The 25,699-nt window shown below is 37.4% G+C and overlaps 1 protein-coding gene across 2 annotated transcripts; it reads left to right on the top strand.

Moving 5' to 3' along the window:
- The first annotated feature begins 888 nt into the window (after window positions 1-888).
- On the top strand, window positions 889-25,607 carry slka (STE20-like kinase a). 2 transcript variants are annotated; one of them, XM_066679346.1, is made up of 19 exons: window positions 889-1,819; window positions 6,645-6,809; window positions 8,289-8,337; window positions 9,431-9,580; window positions 9,832-9,904; window positions 10,138-10,332; window positions 10,708-10,789; window positions 10,872-11,003; window positions 12,122-13,315; window positions 13,409-13,539; window positions 13,761-13,884; window positions 14,230-14,409; window positions 17,736-17,828; window positions 20,103-20,232; window positions 21,063-21,187; window positions 21,423-21,611; window positions 22,277-22,402; window positions 22,522-22,635; window positions 23,056-25,607. In XM_066679346.1, the coding sequence occupies exons 1-19, from the start codon at window positions 1,670-1,672 to the stop codon at window positions 23,200-23,202; spliced, it is 3,549 nt and encodes a 1,182-aa protein (XP_066535443.1). In that variant the 5' UTR covers window positions 889-1,669; the 3' UTR covers window positions 23,203-25,607. The 2 variants fall into 2 exon arrangements, with proteins under 2 accessions (XP_066535443.1, XP_066535444.1); XM_066679347.1 differs by lacking the exon at window positions 17,736-17,828.
- Window positions 25,608-25,699: the final 92 nt, after the last annotated feature.

The raw sequence follows: 25,699 nt of genomic DNA, 5'->3' as shown, positions 1-25,699 counted from the left end.
ACCACTGACAGGACCTCGGAGGGCGGGGTCACAGGAGCTCCCCTCCGGACTGGGCACTTCTCAAAAAGAATATGCTGAGAGGCAGCAGTGTTTTAGCTTTCACTCTTTCCTTAAAGTCTGTGCTCCCGCCAGTGGGATAATTCAGAACTTGTGCCAAAACACTTATTTTTCAATTTGTGAAGCTGATGGTAAATGTTTTGCACAGAGCTCAGCTAAAAGAGAGGAAAATGGCTTGTAGTAAAGGTTGGGCTCTCTCTGCTGCTCATATGTATGGCTAAGTCTTTCCAAAGTAGTCTGTGTCTTTGCTAAATAAATAAATACCACCGTTTACAAATGATTCAGTTGGTCTCACTGATGTGATGGGGGCTAATGGTCTATTATCTTTGACAGTGGGGAGGGGATTTCTCACCTGTGTTTCTCATGAATCTCATACAATGTGTGAGCCACAGGTATAGAAAATTACAGTGTCAAATCAGATTCATAGCAAAATAGATAGCTGTAAAAAAACAGTGTATAGCCAACAAACATGTTTACAGAGTTCAGAGCTCTAAAAAAACTTAATTAATGTGTATTTTCACTATATATCAACACCTTTAAAAATAGGTTTTTGAAAAGTCAATGTATAGAGTTAATCAAAAAAACAGATGGATGACATATCAGCTTCGTCTCTCACATTACTTTTGCTGGATTTGGAATTGTGCAATACATTAGAGCTGAGGTAATGCTGGTGAAGGCCGCCAGTGGGCTTTACAGTCACTATTTTTGTGAACTCAACTGCGGCTGCGCAAACCTTCTCATCATCATCCGCGTCGTCGTCATTGCCGCTGTTGCCACCGCGCGCGCACGCGCTTTCTACGTGCACGAGCAGCTCACATCTCTATGAAGAAGTTGGGAGTGGAGGATTATCGTGGCGTGTGTGTGAAAGAGAAAGAGAGCGGGCTCTCACTGTCTGGAGAACACAGGGCGCTGTCTTGTAACGTTATTTGTTTTCACTCGGCCATATTTTTCTGCTTTTCTGACCTGTTCTTTGCCAAGAAAGGCGCAGTGTTTGGGCCGTAACCCTTGCCTCTCTGTTTTTGTGGAGCTGAGAGCTTTCCCCAGGAGTTTTGGTTGGGTCCGCATCCGCTTCGGTTACTTTGTAGCTACAGTAAGCTAACCGCGTATCGGAAACACTAGCTACGGTTTCACTGATTTGGTTTGTTGTGGCACCGTGAAGACATCTTCCCAAAGTGGATATTTGAAGGTTTCAAACATTGGAGATTTGCTTTGTATAAAAATATTCGCGAAGGGATAGCCGAGAAAGTCGACAGCTAACCGAGGAAGGAAGAAAAGAAAGCTGCTGTTCTCTCTACTTCTCATCGAAGAAACGTTAATTATGGACGTAACGTTAGTCTTCGTGAATGTTTTTCCTCCACGGATATGGACCTGTTAATAGACAAAGCCTTCATAATTTATCCCCATTTTGTCAGTTCTTGACAGAGTGGTCCTTTTCGCAGCGTTTGGTATCAGACAGCGCTATCTCGCACTATTGCAGTTAAATGTGGGCACGAGTTAGCTCAGGGTCTGAGACTGAAACCTAGCCACTTAGCAAACTTTTGAGGAGGGTTGGGTTTAACGACCGTTATCTTCTGTTTTAAGTCCTATCTCAAAAACGAACGGTTCGGTAAAAATGTCATTTTTCAATTTTCGGAAGATATTTAAGCTGGGCTCTGAGAGGAAGAAGAAACAATATGAACACGTCCACAGGGACGTGAATCCGGAGGAGGAGTGGGAGATTGTTGGGGAGCTTGGAGATGGAGCCTTTGGGAAGGTTTACAAGGTGAGAATATTCCCTTTGGGTGGCACACAGCTCTGGGTTCCTTCATTTTGTTTCTAACACATCACCACGCCTCTGTTTTACTCTTATTTCCTCTATTTCATTATTCTCATCTGCTGACATGATGAATTTGTTGGCCTTATACGCCCAGTTTTGGCCTGTCATATTGCTCTGAAAACACATTCCCCACGTAGTCTTTATTCCTAAAAAAAATTGTAGAAGATATTGTAGGTTTTATAGAAGGGTATCAGCATTTTGGTATTTTCTACGTATTGAACTGGCCCACAACAAGAACCTTAGGTGATCCAGTGTCACATTAATGTAATATGCTGCAAGTGTTCTCAATTGTAGTCTGGCATGGATGTTGGCAAGGGTTGTGAAATATGATACTCACTGTAGATGAACTGAAGTCATGACAGATGTATGAAAACATACTTTTTAATATTGCATACTTTCTCCACCTTTATGTAGCTAGACTTTGACATTTGCCAAGGTTAGAGCTGATACTGATAAGCTGATAAATGCTATGATTGTAAGGGCCGGTACTGGGAAGGGTCAGTTCACATTCACATAGTCTAAATGCTTTGTTACTGCTCCCTGTTGTGGAATGTTTTGTGCATGTACCATGCTCCAGACAGGGTGTTCCCAAGATCTTTTTTTAACCATGAAATAAAGCTAAATTGAAGATGAATGTATTTCTTCAGTTTTGTGAAGTTCCACCAGCAAGGATTTGTATAATGCTTTAACTGAGTGATGGCTGTAGGGATGGGGATATGGCAGTGTCACAAATGATGCTTAATTCCTTAAACACACAAATCGTCTAGTTTAGACAGAGACATTCTACACCAGTGATGCCACATTTAAAAACAGCTATAAAGAACTCTGGGCGTCATTATTTTTATTTAGTTTCACTTACTTCATTAAATTCATTTTAATAAGGCAAATAATCTATTTTGAATTAAATCTGTGGATGGGCAGTATTATTTAAGTGCTGACAATGCCTCTAATTCACTCAAAAACAGTTTATTGCAATGACAAAATATATTACAGTAACAATAGTAACTGATCATATAAATGTAGATGCTTTCTTTCAGTATCAGTTCATAAAAGTAGACTGCCTTCTATTAATAAACCACCAGCTTTTTTTCTGAAATAAGTTGAGACACATTCTTTTAGTATTTCTTCCTGAAATGTATATCTTTGTCAGAAACCTGTTGCAAAACCTGCTGTGTGTTACAGTAGTGCTGTTCTTTTTTTGAAGTGCAAATAGGTTGTTTGTTAATGTCTCACCGGTATTGTCATTTTATGATGTTCTTTGTAGCATCTCAGGCATTGTCTTTGAGATTACAAAGAGATTTAAAAATGTAACTTGTCATTCAGTGCACTGGTTTCCATCAGGGAGAACTTGACACTGAACATCTGCCCCTTCCCAAAGCCTGTAAACTAGAGCTAGTTCTGCCAGCTTGTATTATCAGAGGTTTATCCATTCCTTAAGGAACTTGTATTTTAAATTCAGTAGAGATAATTGCAACAGAAGTTACTTCTAATATACTACAGTTTTGCAAGAACACATAAGAGAAAGGAGCAAGAAAATAAACATATGGAGACTCTCAAAAAGGAATTTTTACAGCACAGCGTTGCTTGCCAATTCAGCATTGAACATGGCAAGTTTATATCTCTGCATACAGTGATGCCTTATGAGAGAACATACACTGAAAGCCAAACCTCTACCTCTCCTCAGCAGTAAAAATTAAATGCTGAGTGGACAGAAAACTGGTCCAAAAGTTACTTAGTGATGAGAGCCAATTAAATTAAGTTGGGTCAAATGGGAAACATTATGATTAGCATCCAGCTAAATCCAGAGAATTAATTTAAGGTAAGGTAAGAATGTGCATGATTTGGGGGATGTTTTGTTGAGCAGGGCCTGAGTCTTTTACAGCACTTTTTGACTGCATGGCACCATCTCTACTTAAGTCGGCGGTACTTAGTTGGTCCCTGGTTGATTTTAATAATATTAATATTAATACATTACTTTTATATAGCCAGCTCCAGTGTCCTGGAGGTTGTTGGTTCGAGTCCCGCTCCGGGTGACTGTCTGTGAGGAGTTGGTGTGTTCTTCCCGTGTTTGTGTGGGTTTCCTCAGGGTGATCCGGTTTCCTCCCATAATCCAAAAACACATGTTAGTAGGTGGATTGGTGACTCAAAAGTGTCTGTAGGTAAAGGACTGGCACCCCCTCCCAGGGTGTGTTCCCAGCTTGCGCCCAGTGTTTCCAAGTAGGCTCTGAACCCACCGTGACCCTGAATTGGATAAGCGGTTTCAGAAAATGAATGAATGAATGACATGTATGTAGTGCTTTTCAAGTAATCAAAGATGCTTGGAGAATGTTGGAACAGAGGGAGAGAGAGTTCCAGAGTCACAGGGCAGACCTAGAGAAAGCACAGTCTCTATAGCTGTGCAGGCTGGAAGGAGGGACAGTGAAGATGTTGGAGAACAGATCTGATGTGTTGGTGAGTGCGAGTGCAGGTGAGAAGGCAGGCAGCAAAATATTGAACCATCTGAATTCGGGACAGTGGAAGAGTTGATGTCATAGAGAAAAGCATTCCAGTAGTCCAAGCGGGTGGAAATGAAGGCATGAATAAGAAATTCAGTGGCAGATTGAGAAAGAGATGGCCTAATTTTGGCAATATTAATGAGCTGAAAATGTGACGTTTACATTATAGAGCTGATATGAGCACTACGCGTGAAAGAGTCGAGTCGAGGATGAAACCCAGATTATGAAGCAGGGAAGAAGGAGATACACTTGAATCATCAGCAGAGAGATAAAGGGAACCAGCTTCTTTTTGAGAATTGATTTTGAACAGATTAGCATGAGTTTAGTCTTGTCATTATTTAACATGAGAAAGTTGTGATTCATTCATTTTCTGATGAACCCATTTTCAACTATAAAAATGACCCACTTTCAAGGACTAGATACCAGATTTGCCTTGTGGAAAAGTGAAAAAGCAATGCAGTGGAAAAGTGCCATTATAAAGCTACATGGCATGGTAAATGCTAATCTGCATCAGAACATCCTTAGACAAGATACAGGTTTCTTCCATGTAAACATTCTCCAAACATCGAGCAATTTTTGTGAAAGATAATGTGCCATGCCACAGTGAATTCAGGGGCTTTGAATATATTCCTAGAAAGCTGCACCCATGGACATTTTTAGTTTGTAAGTTTCATTTTCATACAGTAGTTATGTTCTTTAATTTTGAGTAAAGTATTTTCCACAATATAAAGTAATTTATAAGGCTGTTATTTTAATAATATTAAGTGGTATAACCAAAACTAATATTCCTTTAAAATTTTGAGCAATGAAATATTCCAAAATTTGAGGCAAAATTAAGTATTTATGAATATTTTTCTATTTTTAATTTCTTTGCTATATTTGTCACAGTACTGCCTTGAAGGGTGGTAACTGTATCAAGAGTTCCTACTTTTAGTGATAAAAGACTACTTTGCTTCTGGTTGAAGTCAAGGTGTCAGGCTAGCTAGTTTCAGTTGTGCAAATGCTGCATCCGTTTCCTTACTGATTACAGCAAGGACAGGCGTTGGCTAATACAAAGGGAACTAGAATGTGTGTGTGTATGTGTGACGTATAGCTTTGTGTAAATAGAAAGGCTGACCCATACACACTGCACTTGTTCCTTTCTCCTTCCACTCTTCTGTGTTTTGGAAGCCATAAACATTACTTCTCAACAGAAGCACACCCAGTTGTGACTAGGAAGCGCAGAATAAAACTGAGTGTCACTCCTCCCATTAGTGACTTAAAATAGATGAGTAGTAGCCCATCTTGATAATGGTACAGCCTTATTACCAGGAAGTCCAGATGTGAACTGAGTCTGTATTTAGGCACACAGGGTTAGTCTATATGGTTTTACTAGTGCTTTCTCAAACGGTCTTGTTATGCCTCCTGATGAAGCAACCACTATCTTGTTTCCTCTTTTTACTTCAAAAAAAAAAATATGAATGCATTTTGCAGCCTGAAGCAGTTGCAGAGAAAAGGGCAAATTCAAACTACTGACTTTTATGTGTAATATGTGGATCACAGTTTGTTAAATAAACTTTTAATAAATACTGAGGCATTCAATTGTTTTGACAGGTCCCACTTTTCACTAAATCTGGGGATCTGTTAGGATAGTCTCATTGGTTAGATAATGTCTTCAGACATGGAAGACTGTGTTAGCTCCAGCACGTTGTTGCTGCAGTTGGAAGTGTGTGAAATTTGGAAGGAGAATGTTTGTATTTAAGTAGGTCAAAGAGAGTACACATTTCATACTTCACAGATTCTTTCAGTGACAGTTTGCCTTCAGATCTTACGCTATAAGTATGTACAAAGGAGCAATATTCTGAAAAACAAAATGTGCTTACCAGTCCTTCAGATCTGTCAAGATCCCCCACCCCTGTAATATTAGTATTAGTGTTTTCTGCTGCCTTATCCAGCAAGAGCTGCTATTGCATGAATTTATTTTCTCCTGAGTCTGTTTATTCTGCATTAAAAAAAAAAAAAGACAATAAAAACACCTTGTAACTCACTCACAATCTCACTGACCCATATTTGCGAGTTGAATTTTTCTATAAGGGGTGACATTCATTTCATTAAGATTGTGTTCCTGTTAAATGCTCTGTGAGCAGAGGTGCAGTTATAACAGTTTTAATTATGACTAAATATTTGAATACAGGTTTAATTTTTTATTTTATTTTTTAGGTGTTTAATTTTTTTAATTGTTTTTTTTTTTTTTGCATGCCTCCCTGTTCCTTTATTCCCCTACTGTTTGTTTGCAGGCTCAAAATAAACAAACTGGTGTCCTGGCAGCTGCTAAAGTGATTGATACCAAGACGGAGGAAGAGCTGGAAGACTATATGGTAGAGATTGATATCCTAGCCTCTTGTGACCATCAGTACATAGTCAAACTGCTTGACGCCTACTACTACGAGAATAAACTATGGGTGAGAAGATATCCTTTTAATTATAGTTGCTTGTCTGTGTTCACTTGTGTGTGTATATATACACACACATGCACATATACACACGCACACATGTCGCAAACGGTGGAGGAAGAGTGAGGTTAGTTTGCTTATGCTGAAAATTTTATGTGTATGAGAAATAACCACATTTGTGTAACTTCTCAAAAAGCTGCACTACTGCTGTTGCTTATTCAGTATTAATCTCCTTGTCTGCAAACTACACAATCAGTGGATCATTTTCATTCTCCTACAGAACTCATAAAACATATAAGGCCAGGTGGTTTCAGATGACCCCCTTCTGTGCTTGGCAGGATAATGGTCTATTACAAATGACAAGAGAAAGTAGCCATGCATTAATTATAGACAGGTTCAGCCTGCTCCCACATGCACATCAGATGAGATTAATGCATAGGTCCCACCAGCATCATCTTGTTTGTCTAAACCTAGAGAGCATATCAAATCGGTCAACTGTAAAAGCTTTAAATGGACTGAGAGAGGATTCCCACAGCTTACAGTATCTGTGGCAGTCTTCTAAAATATTAATGCAACCCTGAGAATAATCGGAACTCTGATAAGTTGTTGGTTATCTGATGGTAACTTTAGTGTATCAAAAAGAAAGAAAATCAGGATAAGTTCTAATAAGTGAATTGTGATTGTATGCTTATGCATAATCACTTTTACCCCTTTTTGGAGGTGCGGAAATCAGAACATATTGATTTACTGATACGTCTAATATTTGCATCATAATCTGATAGATGTAATCACCACAAGCTTTTATCAAATTCTGTTATGACTTTTGGATTAAAATCTGAAATCTGATTTTGTTGGATATGAAAGAGATTTAGCTTAGTTAATGCAGTTTAGACCGGGATTAAGCTTAGAACTGGACTGTATCCTCCTTCCAAATGGAAATAAAATCACAGTTCAAAATGCTGTATAATCTAGGACTGGGCTTGTAACCAAAAGGTTTCCGGCTTGATCCCCAGAGCCAGCAGGTAATGACTGAAGTGTCCTTGAGCAAGGCACCCAACCCCCGACTGCTTCCCAGATGCCTTGGCTAAGGCTGCCCACTGCTCCGGGCATGTGTGCTCACTGATCCCTAGTGTTTACAAATGTGTGTTTCACTGCACGGATTGGGTTAAATGCGGAGAACTAATTCCTCTGTGTGCAAGCACAGTGGCCAATAAAGTAATTCAAATTCCAAAATTTAAAGCTTTACCCTTTTATTATAGTCAGTTGTCTACTGTTATTGACAAAAAGAAGCATTGCATTTTTTTAATTGGTTATTGGCCTATTATTCTAGAACCTGAATGAATCTAAGTGGAGATTTATCATAAAAACACCTCTCTCTCTCTCTCTCTCTCTCTCTCTCTCTCTCTCTCTCTCTCTCTCTCTCTCTCTCTCTCTCTCTCTCACTTGCTCTTGCTCTCTCTCATTCTCAATCTCAATATCTGTCTTTAGATTCTTATTGAATTTTGTGCAGGAGGAGCAGTGGATGCTGTTATGTTGGGTGAGTTTTACTTCCTTATATTTGGGAAATGAAGCATAAAAACAGTCCAGTCTTTTAGCTGTTACACTCAAACATGTGTTGTTCACAGTAGGCCATGCTCAGTTTTACACTGGAGAGATCCAAGCATATAATTATTGAAGTTCCAGTTTCAAGGAGTGGGTAGTGTCTTTTTTAACTTTATAAGCAGTTCTGTCTTTTCTGCTGTAGTATGTGCAGTAGTTTCTGGGAATCTCTTACACAGTTTTTCCAGTAAATGTTATGAGACTGCATTATACTTCGGTAATGCCAATATCAGTATTATGACCAACCACAAAGACGAGTGTACTGTTAATTAAGTATTTTCTGAGTTTCATATGAAGGTTGTCTCTTGTTTACAATATATGTCTTTTGCCTGTATTCCCTTTGGCAAAATATTTAATATTTTTATAGCTTTTATATTGGCAAAATATTATCATAGCCAGAGAATTAATAATCAGACACTCTGTTTCTGGAATGATTTAAACACTGAAGGTTATTGCTTATTGTTATGTCATGTTTACCGGCAATCCAATTTTTTTGCCTGAAGCTAAAATGCTTGTAGTAGATGCAGTTATTGAAGAGGCGTGGTCCTCTTGGAATAGATTTTGTTTGAGCAAAGGAGTTGACTCATTGTTTGTGATAGTATGACTCCTTCTCCCTTCTCTTTCTGTAAGGTAGGCCTCAATTCCCCCTTATCAGGGGACCAGTCAGAGGTTTCTGTCATATCAGCTAGCCATGTCCATATAAATTGTGTGTAGTTTAAAATGAACATTTATGAGAATGAAAGTGTATACTTTTATATATTAAATAAATCTTGATGCACATGATTAGCTTCTATTCATAATGGAAAACTCTGCTGACATATTCACCTAGCCACTTCACAGAGAAGTTCAGGGAATGCTTAAGTGCTGGTAAATTAAACTACAGGGCCTGAGATACTTGTAAGGTATCAACTACAAAATCCATTGTAAATGTTTGTGAGAAGAACAACTGTATTAAAAAGTACTGTATAACATAATTTATTACTCTCTAGTACCTTCTGACAGTGTATAATTATGTGTATGTATGTATTTAGAGCTGGAGCGGCCATTAACAGAGCCACAGATCCGGGTGGTATGTAAACAGAGCCTGGAGGCATTGGCTTACCTTCATGAGAATAAGATCATCCATAGAGATCTCAAAGCTGGAAATATTCTCTTTAACGCTGATGGTGACATCAAACTGGGTGAGGGCCCCTACAATCTTTGTTTACCATAAGTTTATTAGACTAATACTGGTCACATTTTAAGATTGAACAAATATATAGAATGGCAACAGCAAGGCTATGATTAAAAATGTAATACTTCTCATAAAATTTGTTTAGATTTCATAATGTACATCTTTCAGAGGAAAAATGTTTTTCTCCTTGGTTTTGTTGGTTTTGGCTTCTCTACTATCAGACATATGTTTTTAATCTGGATCAATTGCTTCACTCAGCTGACTTTGGAGTGTCTGCAAAGAACACAAAGACCCTTCAGAGAAGAGATTCTTTCATTGGAACTCCTTACTGGTTAGTCATCATGCTCAGTTCTGCATAATGTGTATATTAGCGCTTTTATACCCAAAGACAAACATATTTAATGATTTGGTTCCTTTTGAAATTTTGTTGCATCCTCAACCACCATTTCACCATCAAGCACTCAATGCTACTAATGTCATACAACACAGGCCTTTGGATAAAAATGTCTTCCTTCCCCTAAACTCTTTTTCCTTTCCATTATTTCCCTAACCTTGTGTCTGTAGGATGGCTCCTGAAGTGGTGATGTGTGAGACATCGAAGGACAGGCCATATGACTACAAAGCGGACATCTGGTCCCTGGGGATCACACTGATCGAGATGGCACAGATTGAACCGCCCAATCATGAGATGAACCCTATGAGAGTCTTGCTCAAAATAGCAAAGTCTGAGCCCCCCACACTCATGCAGCCCTCACGATGGTAATAGCTGAATCATAAGGACTGTGCACATGGACTCGTTTCATTTATCTGTGTTGCGTGAAACCATTGAATATTTTTAAAATGGGTGGTGTCACTAATTGGTGAAGGAATAAATTATTTAAAGCTTTTTTCTGTTTTGCAAAACAGCCTCTGAATTTATCTTGAAATAATGTCTGTGCTGCAGGCTGTTCAAATGAGTAATGATGAATCAGATTAGCTGTCACCCACCCACAGCATTGCCTCATGGATTTCTTAAAAATCTGTAGAACTCCACTGCTCAAATATTGTGTTTTGAAATCTGAGTCATCAAGTCTACATAAACCCATTTTTTGCAGTTAAGGCATGTATTTTTAGATACTTTACTGTTTTGAACAGGTCTCCTGAGTTCAGTGACTTCCTGAGGAAAGCGCTAGATAAGAATATTGATCAGAGATGGAGCACATTACAGCTTCTGCAGGTGATTGATACATGCAATAATAAAAGTTGCCTAAAATTAAAAAGAATGCAGGTCATAACATGTTTATTTACTTGTCCTTCAGCATCCATTTGTTTCAAGCGTAGCTGATAACAAACCTTTACGTGAGCTGATTGCTGAGGCCAAAGCAGAAGTGTTTGAAGAGATTGAAGAAGGCAAAGAGGAGGAGGAGGAAGAAGAGACAGAGACACAGCCGGTATGTCACTGATATCTGCATTGTTGACAATAAAAGACTGTCAGTAATTGGAGTTGGGAACCAGAATCTGTCCTTTCAAATGCTGACTGAATAATATTGGTACTACAGAGAATAGATTCACGTCAAAACAAGCCTTGCCAAATTTTGGTTCAAGTGTAGCATGTCGCCAGGGGATGTAGCAAGCCGTAAGTTATTGTAAGCCTGGTTACATTTTTCTAAATTTAAGGAATACAACGATCTCTGCATTATGGCTTTATGTTCTCAAGGAATGAAACTTTTTATTTAAGCAAAGCTGAATATGCAGAATTCCTCCCAAAGTCCAAAAACACACATTGGTAGGTGAATTGGCTACTTAAAAGTATGCATGGGTGAATATGCAAAAAAAATAACTCTCATGACCATACTTGAAAGCAGATAATTAGAAAGCCGTTCACTCTGCTTGACTGAATGCATGTCTCAATGTGAATTAGGTCAGAATGTCTGCAGTAGTCCCTACACCATTATAATTTTTAAGACGGAAAACAGACATTGATCAGAAGGATGTAAAAAATGCACATGATTTGCCTGAAATGTAAAGCTGGCTGTGGCAAATCTTGGTCAAACACAAAATACACCTAAAAGCTTAGAAGCTAAATCCCCATATGAAACTGTAAGTGAGGAATTTACCAATTTAATTTTGATATGTTCATGTAAATGTGTACAAGTAAGGAAGTTCAGAAAAAACACGAAAAAGTATGCGCTTCATCAAAATTATAACTCATTTTCTTTGTTCAATACGTGTAGACCACAGGGTTTACTTTGAGCTGGGACATTCATTATTGTGTTTAAACATTAGAATAATAGAATATATTATTATATTATAATATTATATTATATATTATATATTTCTTATATATATATATATATATATATATATATATATATATATATATATATATATATAAGAAAGAATATTATTATTATTAATAATATAAAAATCTAGGCCTAGTGTTTTTGTATATCATGGAAATAAATTTAATGTGTTTTATAAAACAACACCTAAATACATAAATTAAAATTACTACTAAATTACAACTTACCAAGACCATTTTGTTGTGTCTTTTGTATTATGCACGTAGGATGTACAAGGACATAAGCGTGCACTGTCAGAAGCCAGTGTTGGCAGCTTAGAGGAAGACAAGATTTGTCAGAATGTATCTATGCCAGAGCCAGTCTCTGAGGGAGTTGAACCTCAGGTCGAACCCAGCAAAGTTCAGGACAGCAAGAGGATATCAGCTGTGGAACTGAGCTCCAAGGAGCCTGACCTTACTAAGGAAGAAAAGAAGCAAATGGATATTAAAACGGGTTTTAATGCTAAAACCAAGGCCAGTCCTGATGAAATCCAGACTGTTGAAAACACTGCAGTGGAGAAGGTTCCTGAAGAATCAGATATTCCAACACAAAATATCTTAGAATCACAGGAGACTGCTGTTCAGAAGATTGTGACTGTCAGTGAAGAGACTGGAGAGGAGGAGAAGGAGGAGGTTATGATCGAGGGGCAAACAGAGAACCATGCAGATGAACAGAAAATGGATGATGTACAAAAGAGTCAAGATTTGGACAAGGAAACACAGACTGCAACTGCCACAAAGACAGGAGAGGAAATTATTGAACATTTGAAAGGAGCTGAACAAGAGACTAAAGACGATAGTGTTCCTGAAGTAGCCACTATTGTATCGAATGAGGCAAATGTAGATGTTAATGAAAAGATGGAGAGCTCTGTGGAGACTGAAGGTGGTATGGAAAAGAAGGAAGATGATGGACAGCTGGAGAAAATGGTCGTTGAAACATCTGTTGACATGCCTGCAGAAGAAGAGAGAAAAGAGGTGGATTTAGAGAAAAAGGAGGATGAAGATAGGCCTCAAGAGGATTCCCTAGAGGACCAAACTAAAGATGAAGCTGAGACTAAGAAGACAAAACCAGATGATGACCAAACTGAGACAGCAGTTCCAGAAGACCTTCCTGTTAAGAATGAGAATAAAGTTGAGGAGGTCTCTGTAGGTGTGACACCTGTCAGTGTAGTCAATGGACAAAAGGAGGATGAAGACAATGCATCAGAAGGGGCTTCAGAAACATTTGAGGAACAATTGCCTGCCTCTGAAGCAGCTCCAGCAGGTAATGTGGACCAAAACACAGCAGTGGCAGTTAAGCCTGATGTTGAGAAGGATTCCGATTCTGGAAGTAGTTCTGCAGCAGATACCAACAGCATTGACATCAACCTATCCATCTCCAGCTTCTTATCAAAGAACAAAGAGGGATCTGTTTCTATACAGGTAAGAACCTGAATCTACTCAGATTATGTTTAATCTTTTAATGAACAATTCTATAAAATATTTAAGCTAATGATGCTTAATCACCTTGCATAGGATACAAGACGTCAGAAGAAGACTCTGAAAAAGACTCGCAAGTTTTTGGTGGATGGAGTGGAAGTAAGCGTCACCACATCAAAGATAGTTACTGACAATGACACCAAGAGTGAGGAATTGAGATTTCTGAGGTAAATTCTGACTTAAAATATCACCATCTGTTTTATTCAGACATTTCTGTCCGGAAGATTTTCTTTAGAGAATCGTTTATTTCTGAAATGACATATAATTTAATTCTTCAAAAGCCACATTGTGGCACACATTTTCAAAGTCCTGTGGTGTTGATGGTGGTATGTTTAGTCGTATGCTGTGGGACCTGTGCAATAAAATGTGATGTGTGATACTTCGGTAGGCGTCAGGAGCTTCGTGAGCTAAGACTGCTACAGAAGGAGGAGCAAAGAGCCCATCAACAGCTCACCAATAAACTTCAACAGCAAAAAGAACAACTGTTCAGACGATTTGAGCAGGAGATGATGGTTAGTCTTTTCCTCTCCTCAGAATGCTTACTTATTTTGGAGTTATTAATATCAGTGAATCTTGTGAATCACAAGTTTGACTTTTGATAAGTTGTGAATAAAGTAGTGTTGAAATGGACAAATCAATAAACTGCTGTAATGTGGCCCAAGGTTTTTTCTGTTATTTACTTATTTTTTTGCATTAACTACTATAGAAGATGGATTTTTGTGATTTTTCAGTGTGCTTGGGTTAGCAGTGTGTGAGCCCAGTTTCAGTTGTCTGCTTTGCTCAGTACAGAGAGATCAGGTTACCTGGTGTTAATCAGATCAGTGTCATCAGTCTCTTTCTCTTCCTCTCTGTCTCAGAGTAAAAAGCGTCAATATGACCAAGAGGTGGAGAACCTTGAAAAGCAGCAGAAGCAGAGTATAGAGCGTATGGAGCAGGACCACACCAATCGCCTGAGGGATGAAGCTAAAAGGATAAAATCAGAGCAAGACAAAGAGCTCTCAAAGTTCCAGAACATGCTCAAGAATCGCAAGAAGGAGGTTAGTGGGAAATGGCAGTAAATTGAATGCTTTATTCATGTTCTGTAGAAATATGAAAGGGATTTGTTGCCATATTTGTCTGGTTGTATATGGTGGAGGGTCTGTGCTTTGGACGGGCTGAGGTTGGCTGCGTTAAGCACTCATTTTTTCATATTCTTTATTTCTGTTTATACACTTGGGTTGTTTTCTGTTTATAGCCCCTTTGCATTTAAAATGGGTCTCAACAAGGAATGCGAAGGTGCAGTTCTATTTCAGATAACAGAAACTATTTCTTCTGGCTTTTGGATCTCTCCCAGAGAGTGATTTGCATGCTGTTTTCCATCCTGCTTGCTTTTATTATTATTATTATAATTATTATTATTATTATTATCATTATTATTATTCGCCAAACATATTTTGGTACAGCTCAGCAGATGCAGTGAAGGTTCAGCCTTGCAGAGACATCAAACAAAGCTTTAAGCCCTTCACTAAGAACGGAGCAGCAGTAAAATGTCCTCTCTAATATCTTCCTGCATGTTTCTATCTTTTAGGTTTTCATTTAAAGGGTCTTTTTTTCCCCTCAGAACTTTATCTCATCAATTGTAATGAATGGCCTTATTATTAGGATTCAAGTGTGGGTTTTTTGAGGGCTTATGTTAAAGCTTGTTCCTTTCCATTATTATGCATGAACTAATTTATTTTACTACTAAACATGGAAGCCTCTTGCTTGGCATGATTGACATAAGAGTATGTTATATCTTAATTTAAAATGCTTTTGTCTTGCCTACAGTACTCAGCTCAGAGACTTTAACTGTGTTTCCATCTGCATAACCATTCTTTAATCATTCAGATATGGCATTGTACCACAAAGCAGTGTTTTAGTCTTTTTAAAGTTTTTATGAAACGTTTATAGTATGAAAGACAAAGTAAAAATGAATATTTTAGTAATATATAAACTAACATTAATCTTGTAATAACAATGTTTTGTTATTTAATTCATTTTTTAAAATTCTAATTCTGTTTTCTAAACAGTCTCTATATTGTTGCTTGTTTTTTGTGTATATAAATGTTTCTAATGATGTGTGAATGTGCTCTTGAGTGTGGGACTTATTGCTGTGGTGAAGGGCTTCAACTGAGAAACCATAGTTAAGTTATAAAAAATATCCTTTTGTTACTTTTAATATTGCTACTTATGGTTTTTGTCTTTTTCCTATTCCGAATTTATAATAGTCTCTATTGCATGGTGCACACCATGATGCAGTGTAAAGGTAACTATTAGGAGAAATGCTAATAGTAACAGTCCTCTAGTGCCAGTGTACAGATTTCTCTTAACAACTCAATAAGTACAGGCTGCCTCTCAGCAAAATCTCATTTTATTTTATAACCTCAGTAACCTTTTAAACAAAGTGAAATGTACTTGTTGCGGAATCACTAGTGCTAATCAGCCAGTCTGTAAACAGGGTTTTTTTTGCTCAGTAAATGTCCTACAAATGAAACTGAGGTAATAGACTCAGTAATGTAGTCCTAGAACCCACTTGAACAATTATTGTCAGCCCCATTTGCGTTTCAAAAATTTTACCAGCATATAAACGATTTGTAGCTAAATTTAGGACCACCGTAGAGGATTGCTAGCAGGAAACGACCATAACATTTTCATGGGCTCAATGTATGTGTCAAGGATTATAAACCACTTTAAGTCTTAAACTTAAAAGTAATTAAAAACCTTTACTTTATCTACAATAATACCAATTTGTCCAGGTGGAAAGAAGTTATGAATTGCATTCTATACATACACCAATCACCCACAATATTAAAACCACTGACAAGTGAATAACACTGATTATCTCTCTATAATGGCATCTCCCTGTAGGGGTGCAGTGGTACACAAAAGTCACATTTTGGTACAAACCATGGTATGGACCTCACAGTTCAGTATCAACAGTGGGCAATCATATGGTTGCGAGCAACTTTAAAAGGGTCCAAATTGTGATTTGATTTGGTCAGAGGATCTCTGAAATAGCAGGTTTACTGGTAAACTGGAACAACAAACAAGAACGGTTTTTTTGAGGATGATCTCCCAAGTTTAAAGACATTTTCCGACTTAAGTGATCGGAAACAGCAAAAATAATTCAGTATTACCCACCTGAAGCAGGTATAGAGCAATCCTTATTTCAGTGTGTGATTTTAAATGTTTGGTGTTCTTTCCATTGTGTAAAAAAAAAACGGCAGATTCCTCTGCGATGAGCAGAGTGAGAGAGAGAATAGCATACTTGATCGAGCCAATTTGTACTTGTTTACAGACACTAGGGCTTTGTAAGCACATTTGACCAGTTGCGAGCACACAAACAAACCGAAGACCTAGCAAACTTACAAAATATATCCCACTGGATAGTTATTTACTTAATCTCTGTTGTTTTAATCTTGTGGTGATTGTGTATATGTTATAACAAAAAGAATTAGGCATAATTATTCATCTATTTGTTTATCTATACCCAAAACAATAGCTCCAACTAATTGTTTATATTAAAGGGTCCTTCTCCCCTTTTGTATTTAGAATAAATCTAAGTTAATTTTTATTCTAGAAGTGTGCACCATTTTAGAGAATTCAGTCAGTGATCTCTTTTAAAGAGTAACTACACCCCAAGACACATTTATTGTGGTCAGTTCTGCTTCTGTAAGTGAGCTCAACTCTGCTATGGGCGTAGATAATGTAGCTCTGTACGAAAGTACAATGACCAAATCTATGTTCTTGCCCCCTAATGGCACTCTCCTTAAATGTGCTTATACTACAATATACTGTTAACTTGCACTTTTTGTTTTGGCTTGGTTTTACCATGCCACGTTGTTCTGCTCACCACATGGGCCTTTTTCTGTATTTAGGGAAACAAAGCTGAAAGCAGTTCAGGGTATTTTCATAATTCAAACAGATAGATTTAGCAGAAGCTAGGGGGTGTAGTTACACTTAACATTTTTGAGATTACATTGGTTTCAGTTCATCATTAAAACTTTCACTATTCTCTTTCTGCTCTTTCACTAATTTTTGACATGGTGGCTGATTATACATATGTGGAAGTCTAATTCATTTTTATAAACAAATTAATCTTGAAAAGATCTTGGCAACCTTTCTTCCAGTGCACTGATGATTTCTGGAAGTCTATGATAAATCATCCATAAATTGCTTGGATTTCTCTCTAATTTTCAGTTGTACTAATCACTCTGAGAAAGTTAACCTTTTAAACCAATCATTGCATGCCATTTTTTTCACTAATACATAATGGCAGCTTTGCTCAGTGCTTTACAAAGCAAAGGCACAATTCCCCAACTATCTGCATACTCGTACACTGTAGGTCAAACAGGAGGTTGGCATGTCACCCAAACACATGAGAAAAGAGCTAAAGAAACGCTTAAAAGAAGATCTAGCAGTTGTTCAGCAAGAGGAGGTAATGTGTCATCAGCCAATACATATCCTATCTAGACATGTGTTTTTCACAGACACTCATTTACATACGTCTAAGCATCCATTAGTTTGGATGACAGATCATGTGTTATTTCTCTTTGGAAAATAAGCATTGGATTTCCACCATTATACAGGAGAAATAATAGAATTTTTACATATTTATCCATAATTCAAATGTAACGGTACCTGTAAAACGTTACAACAAAATATTACCCAAAAAATTAAATGCAAAAACTGTATAGAATGTTAGAACAACAGGTCAATATGGTTAATAAATAAAATTACAGCATCTCTGTGGTATGCACTCATTTGAGGCATTTGAGTCTGTAGATTTTGAGTCTGTATGTTTACACACAAGCAGAGAGGTTAATTCCTGCTTGTTGGTGCAACATTTTTAACAGGTGATATTATAAAACTCCTGCTTCATCCATGTTCATCTCTTTTTGCTTCTATGGGCATTTGTATGTCAGATGAGGCTCAGTAACTTACATCATAACAAATTTGTGCTTTCTGACACTTAATACTGTGACTGCTGTTTTTGCTTCAGTCAACAAGCATAAGGACACTGAACTGATGAAGAGTCGTCCTGAAGAGCTCTTGCCTTACTCACATGCTGCTTTACAAGGCCTTTTTTTTTTTTTTTGGTCTGAAGGATTAGAGTTTAATGCCTCTCTACTGCATGACTGTTCAACAGTCTTATCCCAGAATCCCAAGCCAAAACCAGAAGCTGAAAAGGAGTGCTTGAGGATGATGCGTGTGTGCGTGTGCGCATTTTGAATGGTGATCAACTGCTGAGAGTGTGCTGTTCCTGACTTTGGTAGAGTGCACTCTGTTTTGCTCCACAGGGTGTGGCCCAGGTTATGATACAGTCTTTTCAGTTGTCTTCATGTGCTCTATTCAACGCTCAGATGCAGGATGTAAGTTTTGCCCTATTTCTCCCTCTCCCACTCCCTTGCTCACATATGCCTGGCAACTTTTAAACAGGTAGAAGCAGAATCTATTAGACATGGACTGCTATTTAAAAGTAGTAAATTCAGTATTCTCTTTTTATGTACAAAATTTGTATTTTGTTTTATGACGACTATACTGTACACATTTCTAAAAATGTTTTTGAAAAAACTAAGATCAATGCTTATAGCTTTAGATTATTGCAATATAGTCTTGAGGCAAACTACGTTTCAAAGTATTAATTAAATAAATGTCTTTTGATAATTTAATGTCTTGTAATTTTATGCAAAATTATTATTATTAGAGTGAAACTTGTGAAGGAATGTTTATGAAATAATTTTAGAGGCTCATACTGAATGTGTAGCAAGTTGATTATTGTTTTATAATCCCCATCACCCATCAAAGTAAATTATGTATTTTTGGCTGGATGATGCATATTAATGCTGATTACTGGCTCTTATCTAGTATTAATATCTGGGATGGCACATGTGAGCAAGAGGGTGCTCTTTTTTTGTTTTGGGAGTGCTGTCGCTGTGTGTTTGTGCTATGGTGCAGTGCTTCTCTTTGAACATACTGTACTGTGCTCTGTAATTTTCTCCAAATGCTGTCCAAGTGAGTTCCTGTACATTTCACTCACTGTTATATCTGTGTGCCACTGAACTGTTTTAGAAAATACTGATGATCATCACTCTCTCGACACTAGGACATGTGTAGTAGGGGAAACTTTACATGAACTGAAAATGTTTGGGTTTTTTTTTCCCCGCAAAAATGTACTTTTTAAAAGTGAAATGTAAATTTAAAAAAGTTATATATATTTTATTTATCCTGTTATTTTTATATTTTTGTCTCACAATTCAGCGCTTTATCTTTTGTGTATTACTCATTCACTGTTTTTAATGTAGACATATCTTGCCACTTGAATACTTTATCTAATGCAGTGTTGTACTGTAGTGTTTGTATATGTTATATTATCTTGCTCTATTGCTTTATCCGTCCATATCAGACTGTACCATTTGATGTATGAATTTTTAATGTTGTCTTGTTACAAGAAATGTTTATTTTTTTTTATATATATTTTTCTACTGATATTTCTGATAGTGATTTCAAAAAGTATTATAGACTGATGTTTGACCTGTCCTTTGTGTGAAATGTGATTTTTCCATGACTGCTTGGTAATGGTATATGGCTTTATATGAATAGTTTTTTTTAATGCACAAATTAATTAGTAACATCTCTTTGATAAGCCTTTTCTCTCAATATCTGTGTCTAATATCTAATACATTTCTTCCTGTCTCATTCATCACCACAGGAGCAGGAATTTCTGCAGAAGCAGCAGCAGGAGCTGGATGGGGCTCTGAAGAAGATCATCCAGCAGCACAAACTGGAGATCGCCACCATTGAAAGGGACTGTCTCAACCATAAGCAACAACTTATGAGAGGTCAGACACTATTAAAGCTACTCAGTTGTGGCAGATTACATATTTACATGTTAATTTGCACATCTTATGAACAACACATTTTTATGTGACGATTTATATTTATATCCATAGACAGTACTGTTAGGCAGAAAAATGCTGCAAACCAAGAATGCTTTCAGAATTATTGTGTTAATAGATTTTTTTCAAGTAATTATATTTAAATGTTTGACTGTCCAGAACACCTGCTTCCATTTGTCTGCACCCTGGTTCCTTTTTCAAATCACTTTGTGTTCTGTTAATTGACAGAAATAAACATTAACAGACAGTAACTGATTTATTCAAATTCTACTTAAATTTATTTATTTATTTTAATTTGTGATGGCAATTATTTGTTTAAAATCCTCTAAAATGCAAGTGTCCACATGTCACATTTGTGAACTATTTTAAGAACAATTTCACAGTTTATCATAAGATTATATTATTATAAAAGTTTTATTTAGGCATTTATATAGGACTCAGTACTGGGCCTCATGGACTGTGGTACATGCATGACCTTGGGAAGCACTTTAGGTTGCTGTCAGTGTTGAAGGTGCTGGCCGGTTTGGTATGACTTAATTACTGTCATGTATAGCATGCCTGAACCTGTACAATGCCTACTCACTTTTTTGTGTGGCACTGCTGCCTATTATGTGTGTTCAGTGTACTAATAGTGTGTAGGTGTGTTTTCTCTCTCTTGCTCTGCAGGCTGTCTACTGTGTTGTTTTTTTTATGTATTTAATTTTTTTTTTTTTTTTTACCCCTCTCCCTTGCTCCCTCCTTCCCCATATAACATATCACACTCTTGTTTACAGCTCGTGAAGCAGCCATGTGGGAGCTCGAGGAGCGCCATCTGCAGGAGAAGCACCAATTGCTGAAGCAGCAGCTGAAAGACCAGTATTTTATGCAGAGGCACCAGCTCCTAAAAAGACATGACAAGGTAATGCAATATTTATAAACAGAAATATTTTTGAGCGCTAACTTGATTTGCATTTGCAGTGGATGCTTACTTAACTAAAGTGAATTTTTTTTGATTAGTTTTATGACTGCTGCTCCTCTTGGACCGCTTTTGTTGTGCAAGATAATTTGGGTAGACTGTAAAATATCTTGGCATTCTGTTTTGTTTTATAATGTATATGTGCACTCAACCATGTTCAACCATTTTCTATTAATAGGAGATGGAACAGATGCAGGGCTATAATCAGCGCCTGGTAGAAGAGATGAAGAACAGACAAGCTCAAGAAAAAGGTCGTCTTCCAAAGATCCAGCGCGGTGAGGCTAAGACTCGCATGGCCATGTTTAAGAAGAGCCTCCGCATCACTGCCACAGGGACCCCTGAGCAGGACCGAGAGAAGATTAAACAGGTAACACCAGTGACTTAGAGTAGACATAACAACTTGGGTGCAACCACATTTATTTTTAGAATGTGTATCATTTATTGTATTAATATTACCTGTGCTGGTACTGTCACTGACATGTTTGTCCTCTAAAATGAAATGTATTACTACACATGAAGATAATGGAATTGATGCCTCAAATTAGCTGTTTTTGTTTTAAGCTGCAGCTTCAAAGCTAATGTAGCTTTAGTAATGGAAGCTTAAAGTCATGTGTTAGTGTCATTCTAATTATATGAATATGTGGATTCTTTCAAATGGATTTTATAGGTAATGTCAGATGTATTACTTGTAATTAATACTTGATAATTATATTAGTCATACAGCTCAAGTACACTTCGAACACAAAGCATACATTGATCAGCCAAAACACTTAAAAAATATGTGTCAAGTCCGTGTACACTATTGGTGGTATTATACGATACAGGTGTTTAAAAACCCCAGCAGGAGTGCTCTGTCTGATAGACTTGTACCAGTGCAACACCCAAATAAAACCTGATATTTGGTGATCCTGACATTTGAGCATTGTAAACTCACTGTCCATTTTATCAGTTACGCTTACCATACACAAACTAGGAGGGGTTTCTCAGTCAAGTCATGGCCTATGTGTGTGTTCACTGTGTTTTTGTGGGCAGTTTGCTTTACAGGAGGAGAAAAGACAGAAAAATGAGAGACTGCATCAGCAACAGAAGCATGAGAACCAGATGAGAGACCTCCAGCTTCAGTGTGACTCCAACATTAGAGAGCTGCAACAGTTACAGGTTTACATTACTTCACTGAAAGCTTCATTACTGTTAACTGGATACATGCCTGAAATTTATGCTTTACATAACTCCGCAGACAGAAGCAGTAATAATGTGTTGTCTTCTTTGAAAATTAGAATGAGAAGTGCCACCTGTTAATTGAGCACGAGACCCAGAAGCTGAAGGAGCTGGATGAAGAGCACAGCCAGGAGCTTAAAGAATGGAGGGAGAAACTTCGCCCCAGGAAAAAGGTACCACATGAATTGCTTTATGAGCAAACATTTTTACAGAATCAAGCAAAACATCGTGCCTCCTCTTGGATCACAGTTTTTCATAAATCTATATATAAAATGACCAAAGCAACTCAGAAGGGCAGACATTTTTTAAAAACACTCATTTATATCGTGATTACTTGAAAAGACTTATGGGTGAAACTCTATCAGGATTAGTGTGCTTGTCAGTTTCTTTGTTGGTTAAATATGGAAAGAAATGTATGAATACTGTGGTCCATGAGTGTGGATGTCCTTCTGTTTGATTCCTGATTATATTTGAAGCTGATGCATCAAAGATGTCTATTCTAACACACTTGTAGGCCAGCAGTTGCTCTAGGTTTTAGGTAGCATACATACATTGACAAGATGTAACCCCTGCCCTAAACACTCTCTTGCCAGGCTCTTGAGGAGGAGTTCACCAGGAAAATGCAAGAGCAGGAAGTCTTCTTTAAGATGAGTGGGGAGTCTGAGTGCCTTAATCCCACTGCCCAAAGCAGAGTGTCCAAGTTCTACCCCATTCCCAGTGTGCACTCGTCTGGCTCCTAACTCCTCAAGTCCTCTGCATCTCAGGGTAAAGGTTCTGTTGGCAGAATGACTCATTCTGATGGTCATTCACAGGTTTCCTGGATGTGCCAGCAGGAACATTGGGATCCAGTTGATCATATTGGCATGAAATTCTTTTTATAATATGTAATTATGAAATAACTTCAACCGTGCAACATTTCAGCAGTGCAAAAGTGGTTTAACACGTATGTTATTTTGACATGCTGTACTACTATGAATCCAATGGATTAATGATTTATTTTTATTTATCTGGTCTTCTGGGAGTGTTGCATGATTGACATTGGCTCTGATTAATGCTGAGCACACTCAGATGGGTATTTTGTCTTTAAGAAATAATTGAAAATGCACATCAAATGATTTGGAAACCAGGTGGGGGAGGTGGATTGGCAACTCAAATTTAGCTTTAATGCTCACATTTATGCTTTGTATTACATTAAGCTGCCTTTTTGTTCAGCCTAGCTCAGAGAATTAGCTTTTTATATTTTCTCTGACTAAATGTTCAGTCTTTTGTCTTATTTCCACATATGTACAATATATATTTTGGTGGCTCTCAAATATCAACTAAGAAATAGATCCTTACTTTGATATATATATAGCATTCCCATTGTAGTTGTGGTATGTGTTTTAAGGAGGCACAGTGAGGGTTGTGTCCAGATAAGTCTGTAAGAATTGAATGAAGTCTTGAAGTTACATGCGGCGTTTGCAGAATATGCAGTTTTTAACTATGATGTGCTCATGATGCAGAATGACCTGAAGGAATGTAAATAGGGCTTATATATACATATATATAGTCATACGGAATCATATTTAGGACCAGTGGAAAGCCACTGAAAATGGAATATAATTCCCATATTGCTTATGTGAATCTTAAGAAAATGTCCTAAAACTAGAGATTTGCAATTTCAATATAATAATGATTACATAAACTTTTTAAAGGGAAGTGGCAGTGTTCTTCATATTGGTCCTTTTTAACACAAACATCCGTGGCCAACCCCACAATGTCACTATATAAAAAAAAATTGAAATGTAGGTTTTACTGCATTATTTTGTCTTGATCATATGCAGTAATGTTGGGGAATTAAAAAGGAAAATGAAACTACATTTTATCACTAAATTAACAGTCAATTCCCTGAGCCGTCTGCTCTAGATTGTTGTAGAATAACATATATTTTTTTTTAATTATCCACATTTTTCATGAATGTTCTCCCCAGTTATTTATCATCTCCACTCTTTCTGTGAATCCCCTTGATGGCCACTAGCCTCAGGAGGGTGAAGGTGAACACTCGGCTCCTCCCACAACTTTTTAATCTGCCACTGATACTGAACAGTTTATAATGACAGCAGAGGACACAAACTGTCCAGATATGTCTCAGCAGCCAGCAGATATCCATGCTAGCCAGCAAAAAATTACCAGTCGTACTGTCTAGAACTCCCAGCCTTGGGTACATGAGACATCACCTCTCTGGACGATATCTTAAGTTTTCAATGAGCATGAGATTTTTAGCTTTCACAGAAAATGAGGAGGCAGATGTTAGCATTTTTCCATCTTTTCCTATGTTTTAATAAGTTAACCTTTTATCATCAATTTGTAAAGATAGTACTGTTCTGTCTCATTGAAGATTTGCATATTAAATGTCTTTTTGAAGGGTTGCATATCTCAAACTCGTTGCACATGTTGCTATGTTTACTGTAGTTAATGTTTTTTAGATGAAGGTGTATGGATGTTAATTGGATGTACAGTGATGCCCGGGATGTATAGTGGTGTCTTGAATGCCTTTTTCTAGAAGAATGTGCTGCATTTCAGTGATAAAACACAAAATATATTTGGTCATTTTTTCCACAGTGTTTGACAAATCCTCTACAATGCACCATTTCCACCAGTCTGTGAACTTTTAATATGTGCTTCTTTGTAGCTTGCTTTTGTATTAAATTTCTTTTTTTCTTCAAATTATAAGCCATGCACCTTCTGGCAGGGCTCCTCACATCTGGGGTTTATTCAGACTGCTCGGATGGGTTGAGTTTTGTTTTTGCAGCAGCAGAAAGGTTGATGGCCAAATGAGTTCCCAGAAAAATCTAGGTAGACTGTATACTACAGAGCTGAAAATCAAATCCAGCTGTACAGAGTACATGGCACTGATATGCAGTGCTTTTACCACAAACATGCCATTTCTTTCTTTTATATTTCTTTTTCTTTTCTTTTCTTTTCTATAGTGTAGTTTTTTTTTTTTTTTGCAAGAAGTACATATTCAGTGCATTTTCTGTGAACATTCCCAGTGCTGAGAGATGCTGTTGCTGTTGAAATGCCTCCTGCATGCTGAAATCCTAAATGCTGGATTGAAGTTGAAACATGAGCTCAATGGATAACAATCTGTAGGTCCTCAGATGATTTCAAAGCGCTACACAGAAAATACCTACATCAAGAGCCTTCCTTCTTGGAGAACAGTGAAATCCTGGGGATTATTCTGACAGACATTGATAC

This window comes from Hoplias malabaricus, chromosome 8 (genome assembly GCF_029633855.1).
Source record: "Hoplias malabaricus isolate fHopMal1 chromosome 8, fHopMal1.hap1, whole genome shotgun sequence".
Classification (NCBI taxonomy): Eukaryota; Metazoa; Chordata; class Actinopteri; order Characiformes; family Erythrinidae; genus Hoplias; species Hoplias malabaricus.
Note: the sequence above shows the minus strand (reverse complement) of the source record. Positions and strands in the feature narration are given on the sequence as shown.

What these genes read in the sequence shown, in the direction of transcription:
- slka (XM_066679346.1), top strand. Translation starts at nt 1,670, where the DNA reads ATGTCATTTTTCAATTTTCGGAAGATATTTAAGCTGGGCTCTGAGAGG. An exon ending in AGGGATCTGTTTCTATACAG is followed by an intron (nt 13,316 to 13,408) that starts GTAAGAACCTGA and finishes CACCTTGCATAG; the next exon opens with GATACAAGACGTCAGAAGAA. An exon ending in GAGGAATTGAGATTTCTGAG is followed by an intron (nt 13,540 to 13,760) that starts GTAAATTCTGAC and finishes ATACTTCGGTAG; the next exon opens with GCGTCAGGAGCTTCGTGAGC.